This window comes from Dipodomys ordii, unplaced genomic scaffold (assembly GCF_000151885.1).
Source record: "Dipodomys ordii isolate 6190 unplaced genomic scaffold, Dord_2.0 Scaffold119, whole genome shotgun sequence".
NCBI lineage: Eukaryota > Metazoa > Chordata > Mammalia > Rodentia > Heteromyidae > Dipodomys > Dipodomys ordii.
Window position 1 is genome coordinate 5,576,872 of NW_012267335.1, and position 13,095 is coordinate 5,589,966.

Here is a 13,095-nt window from a genome sequence, read left to right on the forward strand (position 1 = left end):
TTGCCTTGCATGCTTGAGGCCCTGCGTTCCATTCCTCAGCACCACATAAACAGAAAGAGCTGAGCGACAGCACCCAGACTCAAGAGTTCAGGCCCCACGACCGACAAAAAAAAAAAAAAAAGGAGGAAGGATATTTGAGGAGGCAGATATTGTTGTCATCAATGCTAAGCTTGGGAGTGAGAAAGTAGCAAGATGACTGAATGGACAATCACATATCACTACCATTGTTTTATGGTTGGGTTTTGTGTTTCTTTTCCTTTTTTAAACATAAATTTCATACTTCTGGGGAGAAGGAGCTATACATGTAACTACTTACTAAAAATCTGTTAGTTGATTGAAGTATAGCTCATAATATTGGTCATAGGCTATATATATTGGATGTGTCCTTACCTGGTAATTGCTATTTAGTGGTGACAAAAATTTCTGACTCCTCAAGTTATCTAGAAAGAATTATTATTAGTATTATTTTGTCTCAGTCATGGGCTTGAACTTAGGGCTTGGGCTCTGTCCCTGAGCTTTTTTGTTCAAGGCTTGTTTGTGCTCTACTACTTGGGCCAAAGTTCCACTTCCCACTTAAATTTTTTTTTTGTTCTTATAAAGATGTACAGAGGTGTTACAGTTACATAAGTCAGTAAAAAATGCATTTCTTTTTTTGGGGGGGGTGCCTGGTCGTGGGGTCTGAACTCTGGGCCTGGGAACTGTCCCTTAGCCCTTCAGCTCAAGGCTAGCACTCTACCACTTGAGCCACAGCACCACTTCCAGCTTTTTTCATTTTTTTGCTTATGTGGTGCTGAGGAATTGAACCCAGGGCCTCAGGCATGCAAGGCAAGCGCTCTACCACTGAGCCACCTTCCCAGCCCAAAAGTACATTTCTTTTTGGACAATGTCACCACTTCACTTTGCTAGTTAATTGGAGATAAGAATCTCACAGTCTGTCCTGCCTGGGCTGGCTTTGAACTGTGATCCTCAGAACTCAGCCTCCTGAGTAGTTAGGACTACTGGTGTGAACTACCAGTGCCCAGCCTAGAAAGATTTTTTTCCATACTCATGTAAGTGTGTGTCATGAGGCTTTAGTGATGATTTGCTTTAATAAGCATTTATTATCTTGAGTCATCCCTGTTTGGGACAAAATGCTTTTTAATAGAATTATATTAATACTCTTTTCCCATCCTACTAGTAGTTCCAGAGAACTGCTAGTTCAGGTTTTGGCTCTTGGCAACTTGTGAAAATCGTGAAGGATGCTTAGACCAGTTAATATTCAAATTGTAAGTAAAGTTTATTTTACTATTACTGTTTGTATGTGTAGAGGAGAAATTTTAGAAATTCTATCTGATATGGTAACAAGGAGCTTTCATGGAGTAGAATTATGGGATTATTGTTGTCTTTTTTTGTTTTATCCTTGTTTTTATTTTGTAATGATCTTGAGGCTTGAACTCAGGATCTGAGCACTGTCTCTGAGGTTCTTTGTTCAAGGCTAGTGTTCTACCACTTGAGTCTCAGTGCCACTTTTAGCTTTTTCTGTTTATGTGGTACTAAGGAATCAAACCCAGGGCTTCATGTATGCTAGGCTAGCAATCTACCACTAAGGCACCTTCCTAGCCCTCACAGGCTTTTTTGCCCTGGATGGCTTTGAACCTCAACTCTCAGCCTTCTTAATAGCTAGTATTATAGGCATGAGCTACTGGCCCTTGGCTCTTTGTTATATAAAATTTGTATGTTCATAAAGGAAGTTGTAACAATTTATCTCCTCTAATAATTTCACTTTTACATGATAAGGACTTATTCAGTTAGTAAATGAGCTTGAATATTAAACTCTTACTAATCTTTAACATATTAGTATTTTAAGAATTAGAATACTCACTACAGCCCTCTTTTGAGTTGGAGATGTAAAATCCATTATTTTTCATAGCTAAACTATTAATAAATTATTTGACTGCAAAATATGTTATGGTTTATATACCATTCCTTTGTATTTTTGATAACTGTTCAAACTCTTCCTTTTTTAGGCTCTTGAATTAATCATCTTTAGAAGACTGGATTTCTGGATCTCTACTATACTCCATCACTACTGACTCTTCGCACATAATGATGCAGATCTCTTTGCCTGGTCATTATCTATGAAGCTTTAATGACACTGATGCATAGCATTTGAAGTTTCCTCAGGGAACAATGTCATCAGCAGTGGCTGACGGTGGGGGTTCTGTTTTGGATCTTTCCAGTGCTGGAGTAGAAAATCAAGAGGTTAGGCATTCAGTATCTTACATTTCAGTTTCATTCATAGAAATCAATGCATGAAATGAATTTTTTTCCCCCCATCAGTCATGGGGCCTGAACTCTGGGCCTGGGCGTTGTCCCTTAGCTCTTCATCTCAAGGCTAGTACCCTACCACTTGAGCCACTTCCGGCTTTTTTTCTGCTTATGTGGTGCTGAGGAATCGAACCCAGGGCCTCATGCATGCAAGGCAAGCACTCTACCACTGAGCCACCTTCCCAGCCCTATTTTCTATTTTTCTAAAATTTTTTTTTCTCCTTTTTTCATCAGATGATTACCTCAGTTTTGTCTTACATTGTACTATATCCTCCTCTTTCTCCTCCTCCTTCTCCTCTTCCTCCTCTTCCTTGTCCTCCTCTTCCTCTTCTTCCTCTTAGATTGAAACTAGGGACTCATGCATTCTAGGCAGGTGCCTTAATATTGAGCTATCTCTTGGCCTTCTTCATTTTAGCTGTTTTGTCATAATTTTTTTCTTTTTTGGGGGTCCGGTCGTTGGGCCTGAACTCTGGGCCTGGGTGCTGTCCCTTAGCTCTTCAGCTCAAGGCTAGTGCTCTACCACTTGAGCCAGAGCGCCACTTCCGGCTTTTTTTTCTTTTTGCTCATGTGGTGCTGAGGAATCGAACCCAGGGCCTCATGCATGCAAGGCAAGCGCTCTACCACTGAGCCACCTTCCCAGCCCTGTTTTGTCATAATTTCTAAGGGTGATTTTGTGTTTTATTTTTGGATATTCTTTACTAAATTGCTTTGTAGACATTATATTTCTGTCTTTTTTTCTTTTTTGGTACTGGGGATCGAACCCAGGACGTTGCACTTGCTAGGCAAGCGCTTTGCCACTGAGCTACATCCGGATCAGCCCCGACATTATATTTCTGTTAGGAATATAAACATTAAAATATATATCTTATGGGGCTGGGAAGGTGGCTCAGTGGTTGAGTGCTTGCCTTGCATGCATGAGGCCCTGGGTTCGATTCCTCAGTACAATAAAAGCAGAAAAAGCCAGAAATAGCGCTGTGGCTCAAGTGGTATAGTGCTAGCCTTGAGCAAAAGAAGCTCAGGGACAGTGCCCTGAGTTGAAGCCCCAGGACTGTCCCCCCCCAATATATATATGTATTTCATGAAATGACTTTCCTTTGATGTCTAGTAACATTTGACTGCTTATTGAAGTAGGGGATGAAAAAGTTGACTGGAAACTTTTTGATGTTGGAAACTGGTATTAATAATACCAAATGTTCCTATTATACTTCGAATATTTTGTTTTTTCCTCTCTATAAAGTAAAAGCAGATGATTGTATCATGGCGGGAAAGAGTTGGTCCTAACAGTTTTACATGGACTTTCTTATAATTCTTCCTCTTTCCCTTCTACTTGCTATGCCAATTGGTGGTTTTTTCTGTGGATTCTCCACTGCACAGTGTGTCCTTACAGCTTTTTCTTTTTGCTGTCAGGCTATGGTTTGGTTTACTAAGCTTGCTGAACTATCTACTACCACTCTTACCACTTATTTGTTGTCCTTATCTTTCTTCCTCTGGAATTACACATAAAATAAAGTTTTTTTTACTACTGCTTCAGTGGGCAGTAGTATAATTATATGCATGATTTTAATCAGCTGTCTTAATTTGTTAGTCCTGAATATTTAGTTAGTCCTGTCTATCTCTTTTTAAAAAATATGTATAGTACATGAAACTGTGGGTTGCTTGGGACTGAATCCAGAATTTTTGAGTGAAACCATTGATTGTTTTTAAAATGTGCTCTTATAGGAAAATGAAAAAGTTTCTCAATACCCAGCAGTGATTGTGGAACCAGTTCCAAGTGCCAGATTGGAACAGGGCTATGCGGCCCAGGTTCTGGTTTATGATGATGAGACTTACATGATGCAAGATGTGGCAGAAGAGCAAGAAGTTGAGACCGAGAACGTGGAGCCAGGTAGACATCTCAAAGCATCGATTATTTTAAGCCCTTATTTTTTAAGCTTCAGTGTTGCTATGCTAGGTGAACCTTGCATTGAAGAACTTCTTTTTAATGTATAGTTGTATATGTATAATATACATATATATGTACGTATATAATGTATAGTTGGAAACCAGTGAACTATCTCTATTTAAGTGAATTGCTGTAGATAACAAAAAGTTACATAATTTTTTTTTTTTTTTTGTTGGTTGTAGGGCTTGAACTCAAGGACTGGGCACTGTCCCTAAGCAAATTTTGCTCAAGGCTAGCACTCTACCACTTTGAGCACAGTGCCATTTCTGGTTTTCTGGTGATTAATTGGAGACAAGAGTCTCATGGACTTTCCTGCCTGGGCTAGCTTTGAACCGTGATCCTTAGATATCAGCTTCCTAAGTAGCTAGGATTACAGGCGTGAGCCACCGGTGCTCAGCTGCTATTTTTTTAGTACAAATCCTAGTTGTCATTTACTTTAAGAAGTCAGTATGTTAGTTTTATAAGTTAACGTTTTAATTAAAAAATAAATATGGTCTTCTCATTTTATAACATTTTCTTTGAATTAATCCTGGTGCAGCAGTATGAATTTTGTTCCTTAGGTCAGAAGTATCTTTGTAGAGATCAGTAAGATTCCTCTTCCTTTTCGGTCATCTTAGACATCTTGGTGTTTCCATCTGTGGTGAGATGGTGGTATGTTTAATTTGGGATTAGCATGCATAATTCTCTGGAAAATCTTTATAAAGGTAAGAAAATGAGAATATCTCCACAGAAGAGCCATAGTGATTTATATAAACAATGAATACAAAAATTTATCTTAAGCTGTGTAAAAGTTAAAACAAGAACCATTAAAATTGCTTTACAACTAGAAAGAACGTTCTTAAATGTTTCAATACATTTCTATAAGTGTAGCAAACTATTACAATGACAAGTTTTGAGTATTTGCCATCTTGGCATGACCTGTGGTGCTGTCCTCTTCACCTTAAACTGGTTTTTCCCTAACATTTTTTTGTTGAGTTGAGAGATGTTACCTTTCTTGTCTGAGCAGTGATGATGACTGTGCCAGACACTGGGTGAAGCACTCAGTGATCAGCTCATTTTTATCAGATGGAAGCTAATCACTTCATGTAGGCTTCATGACTATACAGTCTTGACTAATGCTTGATTCCCAGTAGTTACTATATATACTTTCTTGGGGTTTGGAAAGTTTCCTACTCTGAAGATAGAAGTGTCAATTCGGAGATTAATTTTCTTCTAGAGGAAAAAGGTAGGTAGAACAGCTACTTGTATTATTACATAGAGTAGTTTATTGGAGTTCATGTTATTGCAAAGGAAACACTCATAACTCACAAAAAAATGGAAAAGCTTAAGTTGAGGCTTAAGTTTTGAGGCTTTTGAATTTTCTTTGATGTTTTGATGAAAAACAAAAAAGACCAGCTAAGTGTCAGTGACTGGCACCTGCAGTCCTAGCTACATGGAGGTTGAGATCTGTGAGGATCACAGTTCAAAGCCAGCTTGGGCAGTAAAGCCCATGAGACTCTCATCTCTAATGAACCACCAAAAAGCTAGTAGTGAAGCTGGTAGCTCAAGTGATAGAGCACCAGCCTTTAGCAAAAAAGCCCAGGGAGAGCACACAGGCTCTTGAATTCAAGCTCCAGGACACAGAGACACACTCAGACACACACACAGACACAGACACACACAGACACAGATACAGACACACACACACACACACACACACACACACGAACAATTTAGGTAGCAAATTGGAAACTTAAAAAATTATAATACCATTGGGCACTGGTGGCTCAGGCCTAGCTATTCAGGAGGTTGAGATCTGAGAATCTCAGTTAGAAACCAGCCTGGGCACAAAAGTCAGTGAGACTTTTATCTCCAATAAACTACTCAGAAAAAGCCAGAAGTGGTGTTGTGGCTCAAGTGGTAGAATGCTAGCCTTGAGCACAAAGAAGCTCAGGGACAGTGGCCAGGCCCTGAGTTCAAGCCCCAAGACTGACCCTCCCCTCCCCCCCCAAAAAAAAACCAACAACCAATTACAATAGCATTTTTGCATAGTAGGAAAATTGGAATGTTTAGCATATTAAAATGCCAGAGCAGAGTGACCAAATGTTTATAATTTACAGTGTTTCTTTTATTAAACTAATTAGGTTAAGAACATTTTTTTTTCCAAAGGACAGTGGATATAATCTACTGAAGTACTTTAATTTTCTCAGTCATTTTAGACTTGGAAGGAGATATATAATTTGCAGGGCAGAGATGAGAGTGATTGTTATTTCCATCAAAGGGGATATGGGCAATTTGGGTCAATGAACTTTGTGATTTAAAAAAAATTGGTAATGTGCTTTATTTGTTTTTCTTAAACCATAAAAGGAAATGTTAGCAAATCATACATGCTACTCTAAGATTATATTAAAATACCTCAAAAGATTATCTTACGTGTTTAGTTCCATTCTGGCTTATAAGTTAATGTTACTTTACAAGGATTGATAATAGTCATAGATTAGATTTTAAATCAGGAAATATGAACTTCTGTTTCTATCTTAAAGAATTGTGCACTTTTAGCCGGGTGCTGGTGGCTCATGCCTGTAATCCTAGCTACTCAGGAGGCTGAGATCTGAGGATTGTGGTTCAAAGCCAGCCCAGGCAGGAGAGATTGTGAGACTCCTATCTGCAATAAACCACCAGAAAACTGGAAGTGGTGCTGTAGCTCAAGTGGTAGAGCGCTCGCCTTGGGCTGAAGGGCTGAGGGACAGCGCCCAGGCCCAGAGTTCAAGCCCCACAACCGACAAAAAAAAAAAAAAAGAATTGTGCACTTTTGAATGAATTCAACTCTGAATCAGTTTTCATGTGTCAGATTTCTAGAACATATACCCAAAATAAAGGTTACCTTGACTTAGCCGATGGGTATTTCCTGTTAGGTAATTGGGTCAGTGTGGTGATGAACATATGTAACCAAATACCAAATGTGCATAGATTTTGGAAAAGAGAGTGACTGGGAAGAAAAGCAAAGTGAACTAGGGCAATTAAGTTCTGGTTAGAGCCAGACATGATAGTAAATGCCTGTAATCCAAGCACTTGAGAGGCTAAGTCCAGTTTGAAGACCAGCCTGAGCTACACAGCAAGACCCAGTCTCAAAAAACAAAACAACTAACAAATGCTCATATAGAAAAAGATTTTCTTGAATACATCTTGGAAACACTTCCTGGAATGCTCCTACATTATAATTTAGATTATATCACTATAAAAATGTTCCGTGTTAAATTTACTAATTTGTTACATCATTGTTGAGTTTCCAGTGAAGTATTTCTTCTTTCATTCTGCATGTATGTGTCCACACCAAAAACATTTCTTATTTTATCCAGCTGGCAGTCCTAAAATCACACAGTGATTTGCATCTAGTCATCTTCATCATTTCATGTATAAAAGGGAGTCTCACTTTGTTAAAGGAATTATAGCTATTTTGCTTTATTTACCTCTTTGTAGACTAAAAGTCTACATTTCTTTTCACAGCTGTGGCTTACATTTTGTAGGAGAAAACAAATACTTTGAAAGTTTAAAAGCAGGCAAATTCTTGTAAACCTGTGCTGAGTTGCTTGTGACAGGAATGTCAGCCTTAGTGACTGAGGAGTGGTAGTGAATGAGAGTGATCTTGCCACATCTTCCCAGTGCCTGCGGACCCTCCAGCCTGGGAGCCTGCTATAGATGAGTGTGGAGAGTGGTGTGGTGAGAGTACATTTTAGATTCGCTAGAGATTTGAACACAAACATTTTATAAATAGCTGGCTGCTGCTGGCTCATGCCTGTAATCCTAGCTACTGAGGATTGTGGTTCAAAGCCAGACAGGGCAGGAAGGTCTCCAATTAACTATCAGAAAACCAGAAGTGGAGCTGTGGCTCAAATTGGTAGAGCACTAACCTTGAACGGAAAAGCTAAGGGATAGAGCCCAGACCCTGAGTTCAACAACAAACCCAGCAACAATAACAACAAAGGACACAAACTTGATTAAATCTCAAGAGTTGGTAATTAAGCATAGAAATAAGCAGAATGACTTAGAAGGTTATGGGTAAGAAGTACTGTGGAATTACTATCTGTGGATATAGGTTAAGTTGTAGGGAAAAGATGAGACAGGGAGACTAGCTGTTGTAGGCATTGAAGGATGATTTGAGAAATATTAAAACAAAGTAGTAGAAACAGGCACAGAGGAGCGTACTGCTATGTAAGGTCTAGCAGGCCAGGGTATAACAAGGGAGGGAGGCATATATAGGAAGTTTTCCTTGTTGTTTAGGCCACAAGTGATGATGTTATCTTAGGGATTTGAAGGAGGGAAGCTGATAAGTTTGGTAATAGGTTCATTTTGAGTTGAGTCAAAGCATCTAAGAAGGAATGTTTTAAGTATTTAAAGATACATAAAGGTACAGTCTGAATCCTATTACAGAAGAGGAGGCATGCCCAGATGAGGGCAATTTGTGATCAAGGGCTTGTTAGGAACTTGTGGGTAAGCACAGTGATCCCATAGGAGAGGGAATCACTCCTGCTGACAGTGACAGACCTGTTTCTGTCTATTGCCTCCAGGTCCAGGAAGAGGGGAGGGCTACTTAAAATGCCAAAAAAGGACACAGATAGTTGGCAGGCATTTCACAGAAATTGGTCCAGGGGCTAAGTTCCCTGGTTTTATTCTCCTCCCTCTCTCTAACCCATGGCTAAAACACTCCATTAACCAAGCCCAGTCTGAAGCCAAATGAGCCCTGTTGATGAAGTCAGTCTCTTGGGACAGAGAAGGGTGAAACGGGTGGAGAATAGATGTAGAGGGGCAAATGGAAGATGTCCAGATATCTAACTAAAGCCTGGTGATTGAAGTCAGGGAGATTGGATGATTTGAGGGTGATGTGGGACTCATCTTCATTTGAAGCCATGGAAACAAATCAGATCTCCAAGGGCAAAGGGATTTGAGAGATTTTCCTATGATGGAAGATACTGAAATTTTATATTTGTTTCCCTGTGTTAGAGAACAAAAGGACATAGAGTTAAGCAATGAACCTTAGGGAATGCTTGTATTTTGAAAAACAGAAAAGAGTCTGAGTAGTCAAATGTGTTAGGGAATTCCTTGGTTACTTTTTGAGTTGCATATTCTTTTTAGTTTTTAAGTGACTTTCTTGAGTAGCAAAGGAAAAAATATTGTCATGTGTTAGTTCTGGTTTCAAATTTCACTTTTTATCACTTGGCAGATTTATTTCAGATTCTAGTGTCCTAAATAAAAATTTAATATTGTGAGGATTCCATAAAATAAAAGTTAAAGCACAGTTCTTGTTACACGGTTTTCCTTGACTTCATTAGCACCTTCTGTATACATTCAAATTTGGACTGGTCTTTTATACATTTAAGCAGAACATTTGTTTAATTTTGTTTACATCTCTTGTTACATTTTCCTCCTTTATTTTACTTTTACTTAAAAAAAATCAAATGCTTCATACCCTCAGTATGTACTCTTTTTCTTGTTATTCCTTCTAAACTCAATGTGCTCTGGCATGTACATTTTCATCCAGTTGGACTGTTTGTTAGATTTCAAAAGCCATTCTTTTGCTAAAAGCAGTGGGATTTACTCATTGAAGCATCCAGAAGTATACCTTTCATAATGTGGCCCAGTCTACTCAAGCACTGCGTTCTCTTAGCTCTTTGCCTGCTGCCCTTTTGCCAGGCATGGGCTGGCTGTTGATGTTTCTGAGCTTCCCCTCAATTTCTTGGATCCACAGTGTGCTCAGGTATTACTCATTAGGCCCAACTACCTCAAACTTTCCACAGCTGCTGCTGCATTAAACACTCTCTTTTCCAATCTTCTGTTATGGAGCTTATTTTTCTTTGTATTTCCACTTAGCATGTGATCACCCTGGAACACAGCTGTATTGTTTTCTTTTGTGGAATGCAGTGTTAAGTGCATTGCAGTTAGGAAATACTGGCTAGTTGTGGTGGCCCTTGCTTGTAATTCTTGCACTTGAGAGGCTGAGGCAGGAGGATTTCCAGTTTAAGGTCAGCCTGGGTTACATAGACCCTGAGAGAGAGAAGAAACAATTTATGTAAAATTTCCAGTGTATTTTCTTTTGTTATATGCTAAGTGTTATATGCCTTAATGTTATTTAAATTAAAAAGTAGTTATCCAAAATAAATACGTCTATCTAAAGTGTTATGTCAGACCCATACTGATGTCATACTTAGAGATGAGTTTTGCCTCAAAGTCATAATTGGGTCTTAAAATTTTTAATTAGGGCTGGGAAGGTGGCTCAGTGGTAGAATGCTTGCCTTGCATACATTAGTTGCTGGGTTCTATTCCTCAGCACCACATAAGCAGAAAAAACCAGAAGTGGCACTGTAGCTCAAGTGGTAGAGTGCTAGCCTTGAGCTGAAGAGTTGAGGAACAGTGCCCAGGCTCTGTGTGTATGTGTGTGTGTGTGTGTGTGTGTGCCTGCCTGCGCATGTGCACTTGTGTGTATCAGTCCTGGGGCTTAAACGTCAGGGCCTGGGCATTAGCTTTTTGCTCCATAGTGCTCTACTACTTGAACTACAGCTCCACATTCGTCTTTTTGGTAGGTTTTTGAAGATAAAAATCCGATAGATTTTACTGCCCAGGCTGTCTTCAAACTGCAATCCTCAGATCTCAGCTTCCTGAGTAGTTAGAATTATAGGCCTGAGCCACCAGCGCTTAGCAAAACGAAATCTTACTAGCAAGGAAACATTTGATGGCCACTGTGGTCTTCTTCTTCCCCCTCCTCCTCCTCCTCCTCCCCCCTCCTCTTCCTCCTCTTCCTCCTCCTCCCCCCTCCTCCTCTTCCTCCTCTTCCTTTTTTTTTTTTAGAGATTCGTCTCTCTATGTTGCCCTGGCTGTGACTGAGATGACAGGCATGTACCACCATGCCCAGACGACTGCTGTTTTTTTTTTTCTTTACATTTTCTCCCTCCCCCCTCCCTCTTTTTTTTTTGCCAGTCTTGGGGCTTGAACTCAGGGCACTGTCCCTGTACTTCTTTTGCTCAAGGTTAGCATTCTACCACCTGAGCCACAGCACCACTTCCGGCTTTTTCTGTTTATGTGGTACTGAGGAATCAAACCTAGGGCTTCATGCATACAAAGCAAGCAGTCTACCATTAAGTCACATTCCCAGTCCCATTAAAGATATATTTTAAGGATTACTACCTCATATTATACAAGTAGACTTACTAATTTTTATTAATAAACATTGGCTGTGAAGTAATCTTTTAAGCTGCCTATATCTGTTCTGATCAGTATTGGCAGGACTTTGACTCTTAATGAGGCATCATTAAAAGTGGGTTGGGACTGCTTAGCAAGCTCAAGGTCCTGAGTTCAAACCCCAGTTCTACCAAAAAATTCTCCAAATGCAACTCCCAAACCAAAGGTAGTACATGTGTGTTCATGCATGTGCGTGTGCATACACACTCTACAGTGTTGTTCTTATAGTTAAAATATGAGGTAAACTTTAAAAAACCTCTTAGTGAACAACAGAATTGTATTTAAAGATACAGGATAGATAAATGCAGGGATTTTCCATATGATTCAATAAAAATGTAGCACTGTAAAAAAGTGAAAGTTTAGGTTTTGAAATGCAGTTTAAGAAAATCCAATCAGGTTTTCTTTTGAAAAATAAGAAGCCAAATTTCTTTCTTGAAAAATGTCAAGACTAATTTGACTTCATGCTGAGCTGTGATAACTTTTGTATTTGTTATACCTTCAGAAATCCTCCCTGTGGCACAAAAGGACTCTTAATTATAAAATATTGTTGCCACAGGGAGGTAGAAGATCGACATGAAAAACTGGGGACCTGAAAAGGAGCCCCTATCCTAGGATCCCTGCAGGTGAAACAGATTGAGCCAGAAGGAAGACAATACTGGTAGGTTGGTTTTTAATTCATTAAGAATGTTTGCAGTTTTGTATTTCATAACAATTATTTCATCTACGTATTATCATAATTTTGTCTGAAGGGTGACAATGATTCCTCCTTAAAGAGAAAAGAAATATAAAATAGTATTTTTCCTCCTAAATAGTTCGTCATTTGAGTTTTCCCTTGCTCCTGATATTTGTTTCCTTAGATAAAGCTCTAGATCTAACTCCTTGAAGCTACTGCTGACTGCACATGATTATCAAGTCTTTCCCCACTCCCCCCCCCATTATCCTTCCTTTTATTTCCTCTTCTAAAATATGGGCATTTTCTTAAAGTTTTAAAGAATGATTTTTCCCAAGTCATCTATTTTATTCCATTAGTTGTAGGTTTTCTAAAATGGCAAAATATTAACTTTATAGTTATTCTAGTTTTATTCTAGAATAACTTGAATTTTAATTGTATTGTGACTCAAATCAGAAAACACTATTGGAAGGATGTTTTAGTATCTTAATGTTCATAAGAAACATTACTTTTATACCAGTAGGGGAAAATGATGGCCCTATTTAACATTTTAAAACACTAAATTTTAAGATACAGCCTCGTTTTAGATAATTCAAGTGTGAAAAAATCGATTCAATGATTAGAATCTTCTGCAACATCTCTGTTTACTTGGACTTAGATATTAAAATATATCTATAGACTTTAGGTACTAACATAGGGAAAAGTATGGGTGAGTTATAGTATGGAAGTCCTTTTGGTTACTAAGCTCTCTAAATTCTTAACTGTCATTTAAAAATCATTAGAGCCGGGCGCTGGTGGCTCACGCCTGTAATCCTAGCTACTCAGGAGGCTGAGATCTGAGGATCGCGGTTCAAAGCCAGCCCTGGCAGGAGAGACTGTGAGACTCCTATCTCCAATAAACCACCAGAAAACCGGAAGTGGTGCTGTAGCTCAAGTGGTAGAGCGCTCGCCTTGAGCTGAAGAG

The 13,095-nt window shown here is 39.0% G+C and overlaps 1 protein-coding gene across 2 annotated transcripts in view; it reads left to right on the forward strand.

Annotated features, from left to right (window-relative positions):
* Positions 1 to 1,181: 1,181 nt before the first annotated feature.
* Positions 1,182 to 13,095, forward strand: part of Elf2 (E74-like factor 2 (ets domain transcription factor)) — a 53,603-nt gene continuing 41,689 nt past the window's right edge. For both annotated transcript variants that reach the window (XM_013029531.1, XM_013029532.1), the window contains exons 1-3: positions 1,182 to 1,265; positions 2,007 to 2,241; positions 4,027 to 4,192. In XM_013029531.1, coding sequence (XP_012884985.1) covers positions 2,170 to 2,241; positions 4,027 to 4,192 — 238 coding nt within the window. In that variant the 5' untranslated portion in view covers positions 1,182 to 1,265; positions 2,007 to 2,169. The remainder of the gene's footprint in view (positions 1,266 to 2,006; positions 2,242 to 4,026; positions 4,193 to 13,095) is intronic.